Below are 22,415 nucleotides of genomic sequence, written 5' to 3'. Positions count from 1 at the left end.
TAATGAGCAATGCATTTGTTCTCAAGAACAGCGATGGTAAAATTGCTCCAAAGTATGACACGTTGTTTTTAAGAGATTAGTTTAGTTTAGTGATACAGCGCGGAAACTGGCCCTCTGGCCAGCGATACCTATACATAGAAACATAGAAACATAGAAGATGGGTGCAGGAAGAGGCCATTCGGCCCTTCGAGCCAGCATTATCCCACACCAGCGTTTCCCAACCTTTTTACCCTTGCGGTACCCTTGAAATATCTTTCATATCTCAGGGAACCCCTACATATAGCTTTCATATCTCATATCTTATCTCATATCTCATATAGCTTTCATATCTCATATCTAGAGATATCTCATATCATATCTCATTTCATATCTTTCATTTCATTTCTCTTTCATATCTCATATCATATCTTTCATGTCTCATATCATACCCCGACATATAGCTTTCATATCTCATATCTTATCTCATATCTCATATCTCATATAGCTTTCATATCTCATATCTTATCTCATATCTCTTGTCTCATATCTCATATCTCATATCTGTTTCATATCGCATATCTCAGCATTATCCCACACCAGCGTTTCCCAAACGTTTTACCCTTGCGGTACCCTTGAAATAGTTTTCATGTCTCAGGGACATAAAAAATAGGTATTAAATGGAATTTCTTGCATGAAGCGAAGGCAATAATTTTGTTTACCGGCTTTGTTAACGACTGAATTCAAGTCATCATCATCATATCATCATCATATATATATACAGCCGGAAACAGGCCTTTTCGGCCCACCAAGTCCGTGCCGCCCAGCGATCCCTGTACATTAACACTATCCTACACCCACTAGGGACAATTTTTACATTTACCCAGCCAATTAACCTACATACCTGTACGTCTTTGGAGTGTGGGAGGAAACCGAAGATCTCGGAGAAAACCCACGCAGGTCACGGGGAGAACGTACAAACTCCTTACAGTGCAGCACCCGTAGTCAGGATCGAACCTGAGTCTCCGGTGCTGCATTCGCTGTAAAGCAGCAACTCTACCGCTGCGCCACCGTGCCGCCCTCAGGCAAAATGTCCTCAGGCAAAATGAACTCACGCAGTTACACAACACTGAAATCTCTCAGATTCTTTTGCAATATAGTAGTGAGTGAACAACTTGCCAACAAAGGCCAAAGGGGAGATTGATATGCAGCCCGCTATTAATTTAGTTTTTTTTTGGTTGTTTTTAGTTTAGTTTGAAGTTTAGCCGAAACAGGCCTGTCAGCCCACCGAGTCCGCGCCGACCAGCAGTCCCCACACACTAACACTATCCTGCACACCAGGGACACTTTACAATGATACCAAAGCCAATTAGCCTGCAAACCTCTTTGTACGTCTTTGGAGTGCGGGGGGAAACCGGGGCACCCGGAGAAAATCCACGCAGGTCACGGGGAGAGCGTACAAACTCCGTACAGACAAGCACCCGTGATCAGGATCGAACTAGGGCGGCACGGTGGCGCAGCGGTAGAGTTGCTGCCTTACAGCGAATGCAGCGCCGGAGACTCAGGTTCGATCCTGACTACGGGCGCCGTCTGTACGGAGTTTGTACGTTCTCCCCGTGACCTGCGAGGGTTTTCTGCGAGATCTTTGGTTTCCTCCCACACTCCAAAGACGTACAGGCATTTAGGTTAATTGACTGGGCAAATGTAAAAATTGTCCCTAGTGTGTGTAGGATAGTGTTAGTGTGAGGGGATCGCTGGGTGGCGCGGACTCGGTGGGCCGAAGGGCCTGTTTCCGCGCTGTATCTCTGAAAAAAAAATCAAAAACTTGGGTCTCTAAGGCAGCAACTTTACCCACTGCGCCACCGTGCCACCCTAAAGTTATTCTAAAGTAATGGAGAAAGCACATTGTCGAGGAGATGCCAGGAATAGTGTTGATCCATTTGCAAATCCTCAGTGCTGAGAGAGACACAAAGAAAGAGAACAATGCCCTTTGTGCGCCCACAAGGCATCTCCTGACGACATTTCTTTGACTAGAATTTCCATATTTGGCATTGGAAGCAGCATTTCTCGGATTCATTCTTTTCCATTGAGAATTATTTACCTGAAGGAATACTCCCTTTCAGTTCCGTCTTGTGGCAGGTTGTCTCTGGGGGACAGCTGCTGTGTTTTTGCGACGAATCTGCCTTCACCGGCTTTTGAGGAAGATTTCCGAAACCACAGAGACTGCTTACTTCCATGAAGGGCACTTCAATAGTCAATAGTCAATAGTGGTTTATTTGTTACATACACATAAATGTGTAGTGAAATGAAACATTACCTGCAGTTGAACAATAAGACCAATAAGATTAATCAATAAAAATGCAATAACACATACAATCACAACTAACACCAAACAAAAAGAAACATCCATCACAGTGAGTCTCCTCCAGTCCCCTCCTCACTGTGATGGAAGGCCAGAATGTCTTTTTCTCTTCCCCTGCCGTCTTGTCCCGCGGTCAGGGTGTTAGAGTTGCCACGTCGGGGCGGTCGGGGCTCCCGACATTGAAGCCCCCGCTGGGTGGTGAAAAATCCCGCAGCCTATTTCAGGCCGCGCCGGATGGTGAAAGGTCCGTGGCGGGCCGACCCAAGCCCCGCGATTCGGGGCGGGCGAACACGCTGCCTCTGCCGCTGCCGGAGCTCCCGATGTCGGCCCCCATCCAGGGGCCTGCGGGCTTCCGACGTCCACGCGGCCCGCGCCGGAGCCTCCCCTGCAACTCACAGGGAGCGAGACGAAACTTTCATGCCCACCCGGTTACATGAAAGAAAAAACATTCGATGTTCACGATAGTCTTCCGCTGCGAGTCGGAACATTGGAACTGTGCAGAAAGTTGTGAACACTGCCCGGTCCATCACCGGCTCTGACCTCCCCACCATCGAAGGGGATTTACTGGAGTCGCTGCCTCAAAAAGGCAGCCAGCATCACCAGAGACCCACACCACCCTGGCCACACACTCATTTCACCCCTGCCATCGGGAAGAGGGTTCAGGAGCCTGAAAACTGTAACGTCCAGGTTCAGGAACAGCTTCTTCCCAACAGCCATCAGGCGATTAAACACCACAACCTCAAATAAGCTCTGAACTATATAATTTAGACACGGGGGCATTGGTCTTGTCTTTTCATATTATTATTGTTTGTTGGTTTTTATGTGTACGTATGTATGTGTGTGTGTATAATATATATATATATATATATATAAATAAAAGGTAGACACAAAATGCTGGAGTAACTCAGCGGGAAAGGCAGCATCTCTGGAGAGAAGGTTTGGTTGGTTTCCGTCCGAGATCCTTCTTCAGACTATATACATTGTATACATGCATGTATATATATGTTATATATAGATGTTATATATATAGATACAGCACGCACACACACACACACACACACACACACACACACACACACACACACACACACACACACACACACACACACATATACATATATAGATATATATATATATGCCTGCGGGTTGTGCACAAAAAAGAATTACAGTTACAGCATATAAATAAGTTAATAAGTTACTATTAGTGTCGACAAAAATTTAGTCTCTGGGGTTATAAAAGTTGACAGTCCTGATGGCCTGTGGGAAGAAGCTCCGTCTCATCCTCTCCGTTTTCACAGCGTGACAGCGGAGGCGTTTGCCTGATCGTAGCATCTGGAACAGTCCGTTACTGGGGTGGCAGGGGTCCCTCATGATCTTGCTCGCTCTGGATCTGCACCTCCTGATGTATAGGTCCTGCAGGGGGACGAGTGTAGTTCCCATGGTGCGTTCTGCCAAACGCACTACTCTCTGCAGGGCCATCCTGTCCTGGGCAGAGCTGTTCCCAAACCAGACTGTAATGTTGCCGGACAGGATGCTCTCTACAGCCCCAGAGTAGAAGCAATGAAGGATCCTCAGAGACACTCTGAATTTCCTCAGTTGTCTAAGGTGGTAAAGGCGCTGCTTAGCCTTACCCACCAGTGCGGCGATGTGCGTTGCCCACGTCAGATCCTCTTTGATGCGGACTCCCAAGTATTTAAAACTGCTTACCCTATCCACAATAGACCCATTTATCTCCAGTGGCGTGTACATCCTTGGATGTTTAGCCCTTCTGAGGATATATACTTGATATAGTGTATATAGTGTATAAAATGTATATATATGTATATACACATACTCTAATTTTATTTCACATTTATCATATTGTTTACAGTGTACCATGTTTACATATTCTGTTGAGCTGCAGCAAGTACGAATGTCATTGTTCTATCTGGGACATACGACAATAAAACCCTCTCGACTCTTGAGCAGAGGTGTGACGTTCACGTCCACCGATTTGTATTCAGCCATCTTGAGGGAGGAGACCAGGCTGTGGACGGCCCTGGAGCAATCTCGTTCATTCACATTCCCTGCGTAACAGATCTGCACAGCCCGCGACCCTTACTGCTCCTCGGAGATTGTTTCCCTGTGCACTGCAGGCGAGGCGAGGCCAAGCCTTGCATTAAACCCTTGGTTTTGTGGGATGCAGCAGCAAGACTTCTCTGTTATGGCAGCACCTGTTTGGACAAGCATGCGAGGATGAAGCACCAACCAGATTCGGAGAGAGATTTTGTTTCCACTGTTTCACCTCAGTATAATCCTCATACTTTGGAATTAATTGTTCTTGTGCTGAAGTGGCCGGGGGGCATGTTTGGACTGCTAGAAATGCTTATTTTAAGCCAGTTAAAACAGACCACATCCCAATATCGATGTGATGCCTGAGGCAAAGATAAGTCAAACTTGACATTTTTCAAACAGGGGATACTGAACAACCAACTTATTAGCTTCTTTGCTAAGTGTCCTGTGTTGCAAACAGAACAACTATTGTGAGCCGCATGGACTAAATCCTATTTATTTCTGCGAATGATTAATATTAACGGGTGATATTAACTGTGTCGTGCTGAACCAGACTCATCGGCATGTCAGACAGCTCATGAAAATTGCAAATGCCCAATTAATAGCACGTTTTGACTTTCAGATCAGCTTTGCTTCGCAAATCGTTTCAAGATTTTCCAATCATCCTTGAGGCTACAAAAAAAACACAAACGTGGTGATCAGATTGCAAGGAAACCTTGCCAATCTAAATTTAATTCAGAAATAATTAATCATGCGCAATTTGTACGAACTGGGCTGCTGCGTTGAAATGGATTTTTTTGGAGAAGCAGTTTTTCCTTTGGCTGGTTTCTCAAGTATTTCCGTGAGTTTGGTGATTAATTGTGGACTGCGTCAGTACTGCCCAGGTGTGCACATTTTCTTCTCCCTTAATGGCCCAACGATTGATCTTCCTGAACAGCGCTCTATTTACGTTCAGCCATCTTGGGGGACTAAATTACCCTGAAGCAATCTCACAACATTCTTGCTGCTGTGCGACACAGCCCCACAAATCCTGTGACCCTTACTGATCCTATTTCTCGACACCTGCCATACTTTGAGATTACATCAAAAAACAAGGAACTGCAGATGGTGGTTTACTAAAAGAAAAGACACAAAGCTCTGGAGTAACTCACCGGGTCCGGCACATTTCCGAAGAAGGGCCCCGACTTGAAATGTCACCTGTCCGTGTTCTCCAGAGATGCCGCCTGACCCGTTGAGTTCCTCCAGCACTTTTATAGGGATTATATTACGAGCCAAAAATTGCAGCAGGTTACAATTGATCGGTTGGGCAGGTGGGCTGAGGAATGGTTGATGAAACTTAATGCGGAGATGTGTGATGTGTGGCATTTCGGCAAGTCTAACAAGGGCAGGACCTACACAGTGAATGGTAGGGTTCTGGGGAGTGTTGGTGAGCATGGGGATCTAGGGGTGCAGGTACATAGTTCCTTGAAAGTGGCATCACATGTCGATAGAGAGGTCAAAAAGGCTTTTGAGGTATTGGTATTCATCTGTCAGAGCACGGTCACGGTCACAGTCACGGTGGCGCGGCGGTAGAGTTGCAGCCTTACAGCGAATGCAGCATTGAAGACCCAGGTTCGATCCCGACTACGGGCGCCGTCTGTACGGAGTTTGTACGTTCTCCCCATGACCTGCGTGGGTTTTCTCCGAGATCTTCGGTTTCTTCCCACACTCCAAAGACGTACAGGTTTGTAGGTTAATTGGCTGGGTAAATGTAAAAATTGTCCCTAGTGGGCGTAGGATAGTGTTAGTGTGCGGGGATTGCTGGTCGGCGCAGACCTGTTGGGCCGAAGGGCCTGTTTCCGCGCTGTATCTCTAAACTAAACTAAACTAAACTAAACCACTGAGTGTAGAAGTTGGGAATTAGACACAAAGTGCTGGAGTAACTCAGCGGGTCAGACAGCATCTCTGAAGAAAATGTAAGGGTGACGTTTAGGGTCGGAACCGTTCTTCAGACTGAAAGTGGGGGAGGGGGGGGGAAGGCAATTAACCTACATACCTGCACGTCTTTGGAGTGTGGGAGGAAACCGAAGATCTCGGAGAAAACCCAAGCAGGTCACGGGGAGAACGTACAAACTCCGTATAGACAGCACCCGTAGTCAGGATCGAACCCGGGTCTCGTTGTAAGGCAGCAACTCTACCGCTGCGTCACTGTTCTATATGCCCACAGTGCTGGAGTAACTCAGTGGGTCAGGCAGCATCTCTGGAGAAAATGAATGGTTGACTTTACGGGTCGGGACCCATACAGCAGTATGATCAAGTGATCCGACCCAAAACATCACCTCTTCTTTTTCTCCAGAGATGCTGCCTGACCCGCTGAGTTACTCCAGCACTTTTGTATCCATCTTCAGTGCAAACCAGCATCTGCAGTTCCTTCCTACACACTGTTCCATGTTCCAATGGCATTTGGTTTCATTTGCTTCTTTCGTTCCTCAAGCGTAAACGTTCCCAAACTCCAGCTTTTCCCAACCTCGCACGGCAAAAATATCCCAGCGGTCAGTTTCAGAGGTGTAAAGGTTTTAACAAACACTTCCGCTGCATGTGTGGGAATTGAACTGTGCGGCACGGTAGCGCAGCGGTAGAGTTGCTGCTTTACAGCGAATGCAGCGCCGGAGACTCAGGTTCGATCCTGACTACGGGTGCTGCACTGTAAGGAGTTTGTACGTTCTCCCCGTGACCTGCGTGGGTTTTCTCCGAGATCTTCGGTTTCCTCCCACACTCCAAAGACGTACAGGTATGTAGGTTAATTGGCTGGGTAAATGTAAAAATTGTCCCTAGTGGGTGTAGGATAGTGTTAATGTGCGGGGATCACTGGGCGGCACGGACTTGGAGGGCCGAAAAGGCCTGTTTCCGGCTGTATATATATGATGATGATATGATGATGCTGGTTGACAGCGAAGACAGACACAAAATGCTGGAGTAACTCAGGCTGCATCTCCGGAGAGAAGGAACGGGCCATGTTTCGGGTCGAGATTGTCCCTTTGAATTACTCCAGCATTTTGTGCCTTCTTGGATGTGTTTGGTATCCAAGGGGTTGATTTTATCATGTGCCAGGTTCGAATGTCTGTGCCATCTTATTTGAAAGACACATTAAAAAGCACCGAAGAAGTGCAGTCATTTAAGATGTAAATGCCTGCCTCCAAACTGCCTGTGCCTCCACTTTCTTTTGTGTGGAAGGAAGCATGAAAGATGCCATTGTACAGCCGGCTGACAGTTAGAATCAAGTCACCGCTGTCTTTGTTGTGCGAGCTGAGAGAATATTCCTTTCCTCCTGCAGTGTGCACAACAAGACACTTAGGGACTGTGCTTTGACTGTTGCGAAGCTTGACAAGATAATGAGACAGCAGGAACAGTTTGCATCTTTGCTGAGAATATGTCTGACTGCCTCGCACAGTTGGAACCTTCCAGCTTGGCATTGCAGTTGTTGAGGAGGAGAACGGGCCCCCCGTCATTCTCACACACTGTGCAGAAATGTCACTTGTCTTTCACTATCTTGTCTGCTCGCGCTGTAGACTATGGGTAGGGACTGCTAAACGCACTGCTAAGAGCAAGTGACAATGGCACAGTGGTAGAGTTGCTGCCTCGCAGCGCCAGAGACCCGGTTTTGATCCTGACCGCGGGTGCTGTCTGCACAGAGCGTGTACGTTCTCCCTGTGACTGTGTGGGTTCTCTCCGGGTGCTCCGGTTGCATCCCGCACTCCAAAGATGTGACGGATTGTAGGTTGTGTAAGAAAATAACTGCAGATGCTGCTATAAATCGATGGTAGACACAAAATGCTGGAGTAACTCAGCGGGTCAGGCAGCATCTCAGGAGAGAAGGAATGGGTGACGTTTCACAAAATGCTGGAGTAACTCAGCATCTTCACCCATTCCTTCTCTCCTGAGATGCTGCCTGACCCGCTGAGTTACTCCAGCATTTTGTGATACCCAAGGTTCGTAGGTTAATAGTCTTCCGTAAATTGTCCCCGGGTGTGTAGGATAGAAATAGTGTGCGGGGATCGCTGGCCGGCGTGGTCTCGGTGGGCCGAAGAGCCTGTTTCCACGCTGTATCTCTAAACTATTGTTATCATCGTCCAAGATGGGCCACTGCCAGTATCTCTAAACTAAACAAAACTAAACTAAACATTCAAAGTAAATCTCAGTCGTTGTTCCTTAATTTTTAATTCCAAATGAAAGAGATTCCATCCACCTCTTCATATCATATCATATCATATCATATATATACAGCCGGAAACAGGCCTTTTCGGCCCACCAAGTCCGTGCCGCCCAGCGATCCCCGTACATTAACACTATCCTACACCCACTAGGGACAATTTTTTTTTAACATTTACCCAGCCAATTAAATAAACCAAATGCTACTTTTCTATAAGATGTTCTCAACTTTGCAATAATCCTGGTAAGAGTCAATAGACAATAGACAATCGGTGCAGGAAGAGGCCATTCGGCCCTTCGAGCCAGCCCCGCCATTCAATGTGATCATGGCTGATCATTCTCAATCAGTACCCCGTTCCTGCCTTCTCCCCGTACCGCCTGACTCCGCTAACCTTAAGAGCTCTATCTAGCTCTCTCTTGAATGCATTCAGAGAATTGGCCTCCACTGCCTCCTGAGGCAGAGAGTTCCACAGATTCACAACTCTCTGACTGAAAAAGTTTTTCCTCATCTGCGTTCTATATTGCCTACCCCTTATTCTTAAACTGTGGCCCCTGGTTTTGGACTCCCCCAACATTGGAAACATGTTTCCTGCCTCTAACGTGTCCAACCCCTTAATAATCTTATATGTTTCGATAAGATCCCCTCTCATCCTTCTAAATTCCAGTGTATACAAGTCCACGATCTCTCAGCCCCCCTTTCCTGTCGTAATATATTTCATGGGCATTTGATGTCTCCACCGCCAACACCAATCAATGGAAATAGACACAAAATGTTACACCAAAATGATAGACTCCTTGATCTCGTCCTCTTTGATCTCTCGTTTTCACACCTTACCCTTCCATATCTCTAGTCTCCCTTTCCCCTGACTCTCTGTCTGAAGAAGGGTCTCGACCTGAAACATCACCCATTGCTTCTCTCCAGAGGTGCTGCCTACCCCGCTGAATTACTCTAGCATTTTGTGCCAAGTCAATGGATATTTTTAAGGCCAGAGATAGATCGATTCTTGATTAGTACGGGTGTCAGCGGTTATGGGGAGAAGGCAGGAGAATGGGGTTGAGAGGGAGAGACAGATCGGCCATGACTGAATGGCAGAGTAGACTTGATGGGCCGAATGGCCTAATTCGGCTCCTGTCATTTCTGAACATATGAACTCTCGGTAGATAAAGAGAATGTGAATCTTGACATCGCAGGAAGGGCCGAGTTCAATTGGATATTGTAGGCACAGGGAGCTATTGCAGATCTATGATAATGCTTAGTTTAGTTTAGAGATACAGCATGGAAACAGGACCTTCGGCCCTCTGAGTTCGGCCCACAGTTTAAGGATAAGGGGGAAGATGAGAAAGTTTTTTTTCACACAGAGAGTGGTGAATCTGTGGAATTCTCTGCCTAATTTCGAATCCAGAGCATGAGGGCCAATTTACAGAAGCCAGTTGACCTACAAACCTGCACGTCTTTGGAATGTGGGAGGAGACCAGAACACCCGGAGAAAGCCCTCACGGTCCCAGGGAGAACGTACAAACACTGTAAAACAGCACCCATAGTCAGGATCGAACCTGGGTCTCTGGCGCAGTAAGGCAGCAATTCTACCGCTGCGCCACCGTGCTGCCCTCGATACCCGGTCAGACTATCTCGGGCGTTTTCACCATTGGCAATCGCGGACTCTGAGCGCAACACTCCAATCAACCCGAGGTGCTTTACTTCCAGCTTTAGTCTTGGCGTTGGCGCAATGGAACTCAACCTCCTGCTGGCTCTCTCGTGCCGCGGTCGAAGGAGGGCCTGTCGTCCATCTCAATTAAAGGCGGCTTTGTTTTCACTCACCAGGTGGGAGTGGCATTCTCAGAGCGGAGGAGGACTCTGGCACTGAAGCGGATGACGAAACCCACCTCACCTTCTACTCCGAACATAGAGGGAGGAGAAGGAGCAAAGGTAAAGCGATGTTTCACGTGTCTCGTGTCGTGTCACATTGAGAAACGCGAGTGGCCCTCAAATGTGAGGGTTTCGGCCTGTTTCAACAGGAATTAGAAACCGGTAATTCCTCATCTCTGACGTGTGCCTTTGGCAACTGCCTGCTATGAAGTGAATTCAGAGTATGAATCTGTGATCTAACTCGGTGTGGAACACAAACCTGCTGGCTGTAACTCACCTTCAAATTATAGCGATTTAACATTAGTGGATTCCAGAATTGTCCTGTCATTTCCATCAAATGCGCAGGAGTTGATCTGTGGAAGGTGATGAACAGGCACAGATCCGAGCGTTTTAACGGTTTAGTTTAGAGATACAGAGAGGAAACAGGTCCTTCGGCCCACCGAGTCCGCACTGACCAGCGATTCCCGCACATTAACACAAGCCTACACACACTAGGGCCCATTTGCACTTGTAATAAGTCTTCAAACCCAAGCCAATTAACCTACAAACCTGGACGTCTTTGGAGAGTGGGAGGAAACCGAAGATCTCGGAGAAAACTCACGCGGTTTTTACAGGTTTTACTATAATAAGCAGAATTGTGAAAAACATTCATATTTAAGCAGATGCTCCAAATGTTTTCAAAGCTGGGTTATGCATGTTTTAAACAACTTGCCACTCTGTGTTGTTAAATTTATTGTCATGTTGCGTTTACAGGTTTAGTTTATTGTCCCGTGTACCGAGGTGCAGTGAAAAGCTTTTGTTGCGTGCTAACCAGTCAGCGGAAAGACAACGCATGATTACAATTGAGCCATTTGCAGTGTACAGATACGTGATAAGGGAATAACGTTTAGCGCAAGATAAAGCCAGCATAGTCCGATCAAGGATAGTCCGAGGGTCTCCAAAGAGGTAGATAGTAGTTCAGCACTGCTCTCTGGTTGTGGTAGGATGGTTCAGTTGCCTGATAACAGATGGGAAGAAACTGCCCCTGAATCTGGAGGTGTGCTTTTTCACACTTCTATACCTTTTGGGTAGTCTCCAAAATTATGTCGTAGGTCTCAAATGAAAAGCTTGTGGGAGATTGTAGCAGAGACAGAGAACTGTGGAGGTTAGAGATGAAGGATAATTGTCTTGAAGTTAACCGTTGAGTCCTGAATTTCCTTGATAGAAGTTGATTTGAGCGGCACGGTGGCGCAGCGGTAGAGTTGCTGCCTTGCAGCGAATGCAGCTCCGGAGACCCGGGTTCGATCCTGACTATGGGTGCTGCCTGTACGGGGTTTGTACGTTCTCCCCGTGACCTGCGTGGGTTTTCTCTGAGATCTTCGGTTTCCTCCCACACTCCAAAGACGTGCAGGTTTGTAGGTTAATTGGCTGGGCAAATGTAAAAATTATCCCTAGTGGGTATAGGATATTGTTAATGGGTGGGGATCGCTGGTCGGCGCGGACCCGATGGGCCAAAGGGCCTGTTTCCGCGCTGTATCTCGAAACTAAAAAAACGAAAGTTTCTTCCGTTACCATTTGACCGGTATTTGGCTCGTTGGCGAAATGCTATTCTCCGCATCTGATTTCAGCTGACAGACTTTAAATTCTTTGATGAAAGGGCCCATTTTGCACCAGCTTGGCTTTGTCGATTCCTCCACAACTGAGCAGCAGAATGGCACAGCTCACGGATCTTCTGCCTCACACCTCCCCCTGACAGGGCATGGCCCCACACTTTTGTGCTGTCTGCGTGGAGTTTGCACGTTCTCCCAATCGATAGTGTGGTTTTTCTACCGAGGTGCAGTTGAAAGCTTTTTTGTTTGGTGATTTCTAGTCAGCGGAAAGGCCATTTGTGATTACAATCCAGCTGTCCACTGTGTACAGGTAGAGGATAATGTGAACAGCGTTGAATGCTAGATAATGTCCTGTAAGAAATGCCGCTATTGGAGTCAAGGTGGCGGTGGCGCAGCGGCAGAGTTGCTGCCTTGCGGTGAATGCAGCGCTGGAGACTCAGTTTCGATCCTGACTACGGGCGCTGTACTGTACGGAGTTTGTACGTTCTCCCCGTGACCTGCGTGGGTTTTCACCGGGATCTTCGTTTTCCTCCCACACTCCAAGGACGTGCAGGTTTGTGGGTTAATTGGCTGGGCAAATGTTTAAAAAAATTGTCCCGAGTGTGTGTAGGATAGTGTTCGTGCGTGGGGATCGCTGGGTGGCGCAGACCCGGTGGGCCGAAGGGCCTGTTTCTGCGCTGTATCTCTAAATCTAAAAATCTAAATCTAAGAGTGGAGCGAATGTAATGAGTGATTGCCGATATACTTCTAGGACCAGCATGCAGAGAATCGCTGATTTACTCTGGCATTTTGTGCCTATCTTCAGTGTAAACCAGCAGTTCCTTCCTACACACGTAGAGAATCGCTTGGCTTGGGCGCCATCTTGGATTATACTCACCGTCTGGAATCATCCAGTCTGCTTTGTTGCATCACATAGAAACATAGAAACATAGAAAATAGGTGCAAGAATAGAAAATTTGGCCCTTTGAGCCAGCACCGCCATTCAATATGATCATGGCTTGATCATCCAAAATCAGTACCCTGTTCCTGGTTTCTCCTCATACCCCTTGATTCTGTTAGTCCTAAGAGCTCTACCTATCTCTCTCTTGAAAACATCCAGAGAATTGGCCTCCGCTGCCTTCTGTGGCAGAGAATTCCACAGATTCACAACTCTCTGGGTGGAAATGTTTTTCATCATCACAGTCCCAAAATGGCCGACCCCTTATTCTTAAACTGTGACGCCTGGTTCTGGACTCATTGGCCTCATTGATTGTGAAGAATTACAACCCCACTGCGGTTGATCTGGGAGAAAGAGCTGAGTCCTGCAGCGATGGGGAAGCCACCATTAGTGCTATGAGCTACTCTGTATCTAACTCTCTCTTGAAACCATCCAGTGAATTGGCCTCTGCTGCCTTCCGTGGCAGAGAATTCCACAGATTCACAACTCTCTGGGTGAAGAAGCTTTTCCTCATCTCAGTCCTAAATGGCCTCACCCCTTATTCTTAAACTGTGACCCCTGGTTCTGGAATCCCCCAACATTTTCCCTGCATCTGGCCTGTTCAATCCCTCAAGAATTTTATATGTTTCTGTAAGATTCCCTCTCATCCTTCGAAATTCCAGTGAACAGCGGAGTTCCAACTCAAACGTTTTGGGAGTCTGGAATGTGAATTACCTGATGCTCTGTGGTGATCGAAATGTTGGCTTTGTCTGGGGCCACTGCTGTTGAGTTGCTTATCTGTCTATTTCATGTGGAAGGTGCGTGGAGACACTGTTTGCAGTACTTGTAATCATAGAAAACATAGAAACATAGAAAATAGGTGCAGGAGGAGGCCATTTGGCCCTTCGAGCCAGCACCGCCATTCATTGTGATCATGGCTGATCATCCACAATCAGTAACCCGTGCCTGCCTTCTCCCCATATCCCTTGATTCCGCTAGCCCCTAGAGCTCTGTCTAACTCTCTTTTAAATTCATCCAGTGAATCGGCCTCCACTGCCTTCTGCGGCAGAGAATTCCACAAATTCACAACTCTCTGGGTGAAAAAGTTTCATCTCACCTCAGTTTTAAATGGCCTCCCCTTTATTCTTAGACTGTGGCCCCTGGCTCTGGACTCCCCCAACATTGGGAACATTTTTCCTGCATCTAGCTTGTCCAGTCCTTTCCTATTCAGAAGGAGTTTCTCATCCAAACACTAACTAGGCCAGCGACTGCTTCCTGACATCAAATTCGATCAAAGTTGGGCGGCACGGTGGCGCAGAGGTAGAGTTGCTGCCTTGCAGCTCCTGAGACCCATGTTCGATCCTGACCACGGGTACTGTGCATTCGGACTTTGTACGTTCTCCCCGTGACCTGCGTGGGTTTTCTCCGGGTGCTCCGGTTTCCTCCCACACCCCAAAGGCGCACAGGTTTGTAGGTTAATTGGCGTTGGTAAAATTGTAAATTGTCCCTAGTGTATGTGTAGGATAGTGTTAGTGTGCGGGGATCGCTGGTCGGCGCGGACTCGGTGGGCCGAAGGGCTTGTTTCTGCGCTGTATCTCTAAACTAAAAACTAAGATCAGGCACTTCCCACCTATTACCCAGTCCGCCGGCTAAACAATAACATCAATGCATTTAATTTGATTCAAGGCGATGGAAGCAATGTCCTAGGTGAACAGAATTAAGTTTGAAATTACTACATTTTGTGCAACCTTTAGAAATGTATTTTAATGTGCAAACATTAAATGTAATTGCTACAGAACGCCATGGATCAGTGCTACATATCCTGAGGCATCCCGAGAGAAAAGGGAACCAAAAGTATATTATAAATGAGTCAGCTGCCGAATAGCTTGCTTTGCCTGCTATGATAAAAGGAAAAACACTGTTGCATTCATCATCACAAAGATTTTTACCTCACCCCTCCATTCATGAGATAGTTTAGTTTAATGTACAGATGCTGCTTGGAAACAGGCCCTTCGGCCCACCGAGCCTGCGCCGACCAGCGATCCCCGCACACAGTAGCACTATCGCACTGGGGACAATCTACAATTTTTACCAATGCCGATTTACCTACAAACAGCACGTCTTTGGAGTGTGAGAGGAAACTGGAGCACCCGGAGAAAACGCACGCAGGTCAGGGGGAGAACGTGCAAACTCCGTACAGACAGCACCCGTAGTCTGGATCAAACCCGGGTCTCTGGCGCTGTAAGGCAGCAACTCTACCGCTGCACCATTACAGGACTGTGTAGTGATAGAATCCAACGATCTTAGCAAAATGGATTGAATGAATTTTGATGTTGGGTCCAGGTGGGATGTCAGTAAGGAGCCAGGAATGTCGATGGCAGGAATATTGTCCCCTACCTCATCTGAGGATGTCGCATTGGCTGAATCTTGCCTTTTTCCCTGAAATGGAGGTGGGCATATCCAACGCTACAGTGTTCCAACTGAGAGACTATTTCAAAAGCAGTTCTGAAGTTCTACTGAATGAGTCGCACAAGTAGGGTGGCTAGAAGAGCTGATTGGAATCTGGGTATTCCAGAATGGATGATTCGCCTCCTGACACCCCAAAGCCTTTGGATGGACACAAAATGCTGGAGTAACTCAGCGGGACAGGCAGCATCTCTGGAGAGAAAGAGTGGGTGACGTTTCGGGTTGAGACCCTTGGTCTGAAGAAGGGTCTCGACCCGAAACGTCAGCCGTTCCTTCTCTCCAGAGATGCTGCCTGTCCGGCTGAGTTACTCCAGCATTTTGTGTCCATCTTTGGTTGAAACCAGCATCTGCAGTTCCTTCCTACACAGCCAGGCGGCCTTCCACTGTTTACAAGGCGCCAGTTAGGAACAAGATGGAATGCATTCCACGTGGTGGGCGTTGGTCAAATTAAAGAGGTATGTCCCCATCCAAGACGAAGCAGTTCATTCACCAGGCACACCCCACCCAGTATCCAGCACCCCTTCCTTCATTCCCATCACATTTGGTGATCCATGGTTGGGCTGTGTCCCAATGCCCATTGTCTCAGCATGACTTAATGGGACCACTCCAACAGTCCCAGCCAAACATACATCCACCTCCACCCTAGGAGAACGAGGGGTGGGTGAGAACGTCACTGCCAGCTGGTTCCCCTCCAGCTTGCACATCATCCACATTTGGATATAGATGAGTCTTCCGTCATAGTTTAGTTGAGAGATACATCGTGGAAACGGCCCCCTTGGTCCCACCGAGTCCAGGCCAACCTGTGATCACCCATGCACTGGTTCGATCCCATGCACTGGGGACAATTTACAGAAGCCAATTATCCTGCAAACCTGCACGCCTTTGGAATGCGGGAAGCAACCGAAGTACCCGGAGAAAACCCACACGGTCATTGGGAGAAGGTCCAAACTCCGAACGGACAGCACCCGTAGTCAGGATTGAAGCCGGGTCTCTGTTGCTGTGAGGCAGCGACTCTACCGTTGCGGCACCGTGCCGTTCTGAAGGTATTCGGGGAATGTTTTAAAAATCTATTTTTCCATCCGTCCGGGTGTCAGCCTGTTCCGTTCTTGGTCAGAATCTGGATGGGAAGATTGCTAAAGACTGCAGGTCTCCACATGGCGGTCACGGTGGCGCAGCGGTAGAGTCGCTGCCTTACAGCGGATGCAGCACTGGAGACCCGGGTTCGATCCCGACTACGGGCGCCGTCTGCGCGGAGCTTTGTACGTTCTCCCCGTGACCTGCGTGGGTTTTCTCCGAGATCTTCGGTTTCCTCCCACACTCCAAAGGCGTGCAGGTTTGTAGGTTAATCGGCTCGGTAAATGTAAAAATCGTCCCTAGTGTGTGTAGGATGGTGTTAGTGTGCGGGGATCGCTGGTCGGCGCGGACCCGGTGGGCCTGAAAGGGGCCTGTTTCTGCGCTGTATCTCTAAACATAAACAAGACAGGTACATCTTTAACCAATGCTTGCCCTGCAAGCATCCAGCAGAACTGCCCTGTCAAATATGGTCATCTCAGAAGAAGCTTATGAGAAAACATCCATTAAAAAAAGAGAATCACTATCATAAATGCACATCTGGAACATCCAGATGGAAGATATTAAATCATGAATATTGCCGACATAAATGCATGAGAGACAGACAGTAACTCAAGTGATGTGAACGTCAGCCATGTATTTGATGGAGATGAAACAGGTTGTTTACATATTCCATTTGGCAAGTTTGTTCTGTGGGCACAATTGGTGTACATCTGGCAGTAATATTTCAGTTTAACAAATCCTCAGCACTCCAACAACCATGCATAACCTTGCTTGTTTTCTGACATATTTATTGTTTCGTTTATCAAGGTCTAATTGCCGGTTTATTCTGGATGCCAACAAACACACATTAATGGCCGTGTGTCATCGTAAAATACCGCAGGGTCCGTGTCATCGCGGAATCCAGTGCTTTAAGTTTTCACCGAGTGTTGGCTGTGTTGCCGTCTTGTGATTTGGAAGAATGTGCACTGTTGAAATTGGTTTGTGTTTTGAGTTCAGTTTAGTTTACTGTCACGTGTACTGAGGTACGGTGAAAAGCTTTTGTCGCGTGCTAAACCAGTCAACACCTTCGCACAGTCCGTCCGCCTGGACCTACCTGATCGCCCGGTTGCCAAACACTTTAATTCTCCTTCCCATTCCCACACTGACCTGTCTGTCCTCGGTCTCCTCCATTGTCAGAATGAGGCTAAACGCAAATTGGAGGAACAGCATCTCATATTTCCCTTGGGCAGCTCACACCCCAGCGGTATGAATATTGATTTCTCTCACTTCAGGTAGCCCCAGCATTCCCTCTCTCCCCATCCCTCCCCCACCCAAGTCGCACCAGCTTCTCGTTTTCACCCTTCAAACAGCTAACGATGGCCTATTTTCTTTATCATCGTTACTTTTTTGCATATTCTTTCATTCATTGTTCTTTATCTCTCCACATCACTGTCTATCTCTCTCGTTTCCTTTATCTCTAACCAGTCTGAAGAAGGGTCGCTACCCGAAACGTCACCCATCCCTTCTCTCCAGAGATGCTGCCTGTCCCGCTGAGTTACTCCAGCTTTTTGTGTCTATCTTCAGTGGAAAGACAATACCTGATTACATTCACGCCGTTCGCAGTGCACAGATAAATGCAGGGCAAGGACTTGTTGGGAAAACTGAGGAGAATAGGGTGAAGTTTTGTCTGGATATTCAGCAAGTTACTCCAGCATTTAGTGTCTACCTTCACTTTTCTAGCTTAATTGGCTTCTCTGAGCTGCAAGGATACAAAAGTGAGATGGCATGGAACTAGTGATCGATGGGTCACAGTCCCTTCGGCCCATTGAGTCCATGCTGACCATCGATCACCCATCGATCACTAGTTCCATGCCATCCCACTTTTGTATCATTGCAGCTTAGAGAAGCCAATTAAGCTAGAAAAGTGAAGGTAGACACAAAATGCTGGAGTAACTCAGCGGGACGGGCGGCATATCTGGAGTGAAGGAATGGGTGACGTTTCGGGTCGAGACCCTTCTTCAGGCAGACGTCACCGCCTCGCGCCCCACCCAGCCAGCGGCCACGTGCTCCCGCGTCACCAATGGTGGCTGCCTGGGCCGGGAGGTGGGTTGCTATCCAACCTCTCTTAGGCGGTGCCCGGGCCTCTGGACCTACACTGTCCGGACCTACACTGTCCGGATTTACACTGTCCGAACCTACACTGTCCGGACCTACAGTGTCCGGAACTACACTGTCCGGGCCTACAGTGTCCGGAACTACACTGTCCGGGCCTACAGTGTCCGGGCCTACAGTGTCCGGACCTACAGTGTCCGGAACTACACTGTCCGGGCCTACAGTGTCTGGGCCTACAGTGTCCGGACCTACAGTGTCCGGGCCTACAGTGTCCGGGCCTACAGTGTCCGGACCTACACTGTCCGGGCCTACAGTGTCTGGGCCTACAGTGTCCGGACCTACAGTGTCCGGGCCTACAGTGTCCGGGCCTACAGTGTCCGGGCCTACAGTGCCCTCCGGGTCTAATAAGGGACAAGGGCGGTCCCGTACGGGACAAACCAATTTAGTCCAATATTCGGGATGACCTGGCTAATACGGGACAGTTGGCAACCTTTGTTCAACTGTTCAAGCTGAATTCGTAAAATAGAACTGCGACTGGAAAACTCAAAGGGGAAGAAGCAGATACTATCACAATGTTTAAGAAACATTGAGTTAGGTCGTGTCTAGGATAATGTGCAGATGCTGGTATATACCAAAGATGGACACAAAGTGCTGGACTATTCTGTTGGTCAGGCTGCATCTCGAGAGAAAACGGATGGGTTACGCTTCGGGCTGTGACCCTTCTTCAGATCAGTTTAGAGGGAAGATAGGTACACAATGCTGGAGTACCTCAGCGGGTCAGGCAGCATCTCTGGAGAACATGGACACAGAGTGCTGGAGTACCTCAGCGGGTCAGGCAGCATCTCTGGAGAACATGGACACAGAGTGCTGGAGTACCTCAGCGGGTCAGGCAGCATCTCTGGAGAACATGGACACAGAGTGCTGGAGTACCTCAGCGGGTCAGGCAGCATCTCTGGAGAACATGGACACAAGGTGCTGGAGTACCTCAGCGGGTCAGGCAGCATCTCTGGAGAACATGGACACAGAGTGCTGGAGTACCTCAGCGGGTCAGGCAGCATCTCTGGAGAACATGGACACAGAGTGCTGGAGTACCTCAGCGGGCCAGGCAGCATCTCTGGAGAACATGGACACAGAGTGCTGGAGTACCTCAGCGGGTCAGGCAGCATCTCTGGAGAACATGGACACAGAGTGCTGGAGTAACTCAGCGGGCCAGGCAGCATCTCTGGAGAACATGGATAAGTGATGTTTCACAGAGTGCTGGAGTAACACAGCGGGCCAGGCAGCATCTCTGGAGAACATGGACACAGAGTGCTGGAGTAACACAGCGGGCCAGGCAGCATCTGTGGAGAACATGGACACAGAGTGTTGGAGTAACACAGCGGGCCAGGCAGCATCTCTGGGGGAAAGGAATAGGTGACGTTTCAGGTTGAGACCCTTCTTCAGACTTCACCAATGACGACACAAGAAACTGCAGGTGCTGGAATCTTGCGTAGAACACAAAGTGCTGGAGTAACTCAACCGGTCAGGCAGCATCTCTACCAAACAAGGATAGGGGTTTGGGATCGGGCCCCCAGTATTGATTTTCAGGGCCCAACTCAAAATGTATCTGTGCACTGTGGACGGGTCGATTGTAATCATGTGTTGTCTGTAGCTGACTGGTTAGCACGCAACAAAAGCTTTTCACTGTACCTCAGTACATGCGACAATAATCTAAACTAAACTAAAGAAAGACACAAAAAGCTGGAGTAACTCAACGGGACAGGCAGCATCTCTGGCGAGAAGGAATGGGTGACGTTTCGGGTCAAGATCCTTCTTCAGACGCCTGAAGAAGGGTCTTGCCCGAAACTTCACCCATTGAGTCTAAAGAAAGGTCTCTACACGAAACATCACCCATTCCCTCTCTCCAGAGATGCTGCCTGACCCGCTGAGTTCCTCCAGCTTTTTGTATCTATCTTCGGTTTAAACCAGCATCTGCAGTTCCTTCCGAAGCTAAACTAATGTTGCCTGTCCATGTCCTCCAGAGATGATGCTGGACTCGCTGAGTTCCTCTCGCACTTTCTGTCCCCATCAACAACAATGGGTTTATGTAAGATTCAGACTTGTAAGCCGCAAATGTCATGTCATGTAAACCAGAAAGATTCCTTGCCCAAAATTCGAACGGAGCCACTCAAGGGGCTAAAAACTATATTCATGCATCACAGACTGCAATACATTTGCCTCTATCAGTATTGTACAGATGAGAATTTGACTTTTACACAAAGAAAAAGTAACTTTATGTCAAGGCAAAAAAAAATAAAAAATGAAGACTCTTGCACCTGCTTCCATGTGGAACGTCAGGTGAATTTCGTTCGTCATCGCACGCTGCCACAAAATGAGAATTAATCCTCGATGAGGAGCGCCCACATATGATTATTTCTCCTTGCAAAGTTTACAAACAGCCGGCTGTTGAATCTGTTGAGCTCTGTTCAGTCCGCCAAGGCCTACGCGATCTCCAGGTTGCCAAACACTTTAACTCCCCCTCCCATTCCCACACTTGACCTTTCTGTCCTGGGCCTCCCCCACTATCAGAGTGATAGTGGAGGAACAACACCTCATATTTCCCTTGGGCAGCTTGCATCCCAGCGGTATGAACATTGATTTCCCTAACTATAAGTAACTTGTGGCGGATCAGGCCACTCCTTGGGTCAGCCCCCTCGTTACGTGACGGACAGGCGAAAGGGGTTAAAAGCCAGACCAAGGGAAGGCGTATCTTATCCCTAGGAGAACTACGCTGTGGGCAGGAGCTCACAGCCTAATAAAAGAATCTTACTAAACACTGCCTGGCGTCTTGCCTTTTCTCTGGCCTCCGCCAGGCCACTACAAACTCTTGCTTTCCCCTCTCTCTCCGTCCCTCCCCCACCCTAGTTCTCCGACTAGTTTCGCTGTCCTCCTGATTAAAATATTACTGATTGTATGCCTCGTTGTCATCTTCCCCTCAGCTGACAATGATGTGTACTGCATTTCCTTTGGCAGCATCTGCTTTGATCTGTCGTTTTGACACCCTACCCTTCCATATCTCTGGACTCGGCCCATCAAGCCGAATCTGCCCTTCAATCATGGCTGATCTGCCTTTCCCTGTCAGCCACCTTCTCCTGATTTCTCCCCATAAACTCTGACACTCTTACGAATCAAGAACCTTTCAATCTTAAAAATACCCAGTGACTTGGCCTCCACAGCCGTCTGTGGCAATGAATTCCGCAGATTCACCACCCTCCAACTAATGAAATTCCTCCTCATCTCTTTTCTAAAGGTACGTCCTTTGAATCTGAGGCTGTGGTCCCTGGTCCTAGTAGACTCTCCCACTGGTGGAAATATACTCCACTGGTGGAAAAGCCTTAGCGTTACATCCCTGTTTTTATAATGTTGGTCCTCTCGAAATTAATGCCAGGTCTGGAGCTTCGGCACATGCATAGTCTTCTTCTTCAGTCGTGTGCCTTTTAGACCTGCAGCTCCGTTGAGGCGAGCCGGGCCAACGTGTCATCCTCGCTTGAGGACAGGCATGGGACGCTATGGAGCGGCAATGAAGAGGTGGGGTCTCGAGGACAGTGCCTTCTGCGAGTGTGGGGACCCAACACACAGACAGTGGAGCACACAGTCACCAGTTGCACCAAATACTGATTGAGAATGATCAGCCATGATCACACTGAATGGCGGGGCTGGCTCGAAGGGCCGAATGGCCTCCTCCTGCACCTATTGTCGATTTTCTATTCAGACAGAGTAATAATTGGTTGTGCACATTGTCACACTCCTCTCCGCGCGGATCCACTCTATCCAAGCCTTTCATGCTGAAGGCTG

At 48.2% G+C, this 22,415-nt stretch overlaps 1 protein-coding gene across 1 annotated transcript in view; it reads left to right on the top strand.

Moving 5' to 3' along the window:
* The window catches only part of LOC144608288 (astrotactin-2-like), a 908,904-nt gene that overhangs the window by 384,318 nt on the left and 502,171 nt on the right, over window positions 1-22,415 (top strand). The window contains exon 5 of the mRNA XM_078425904.1: window positions 10,401-10,505. Within this exon, the coding sequence (XP_078282030.1) occupies window positions 10,401-10,505 (105 nt within the window). The remainder of the gene's footprint in view (window positions 1-10,400; window positions 10,506-22,415) is intronic.

Source organism: Rhinoraja longicauda, chromosome 31 (assembly GCF_053455715.1).
Source record: "Rhinoraja longicauda isolate Sanriku21f chromosome 31, sRhiLon1.1, whole genome shotgun sequence".
NCBI classification, from domain to species: domain Eukaryota; kingdom Metazoa; phylum Chordata; class Chondrichthyes; order Rajiformes; family Arhynchobatidae; genus Rhinoraja; species Rhinoraja longicauda.
Note: the sequence above shows the minus strand (reverse complement) of the source record. Positions and strands in the feature narration are given on the sequence as shown.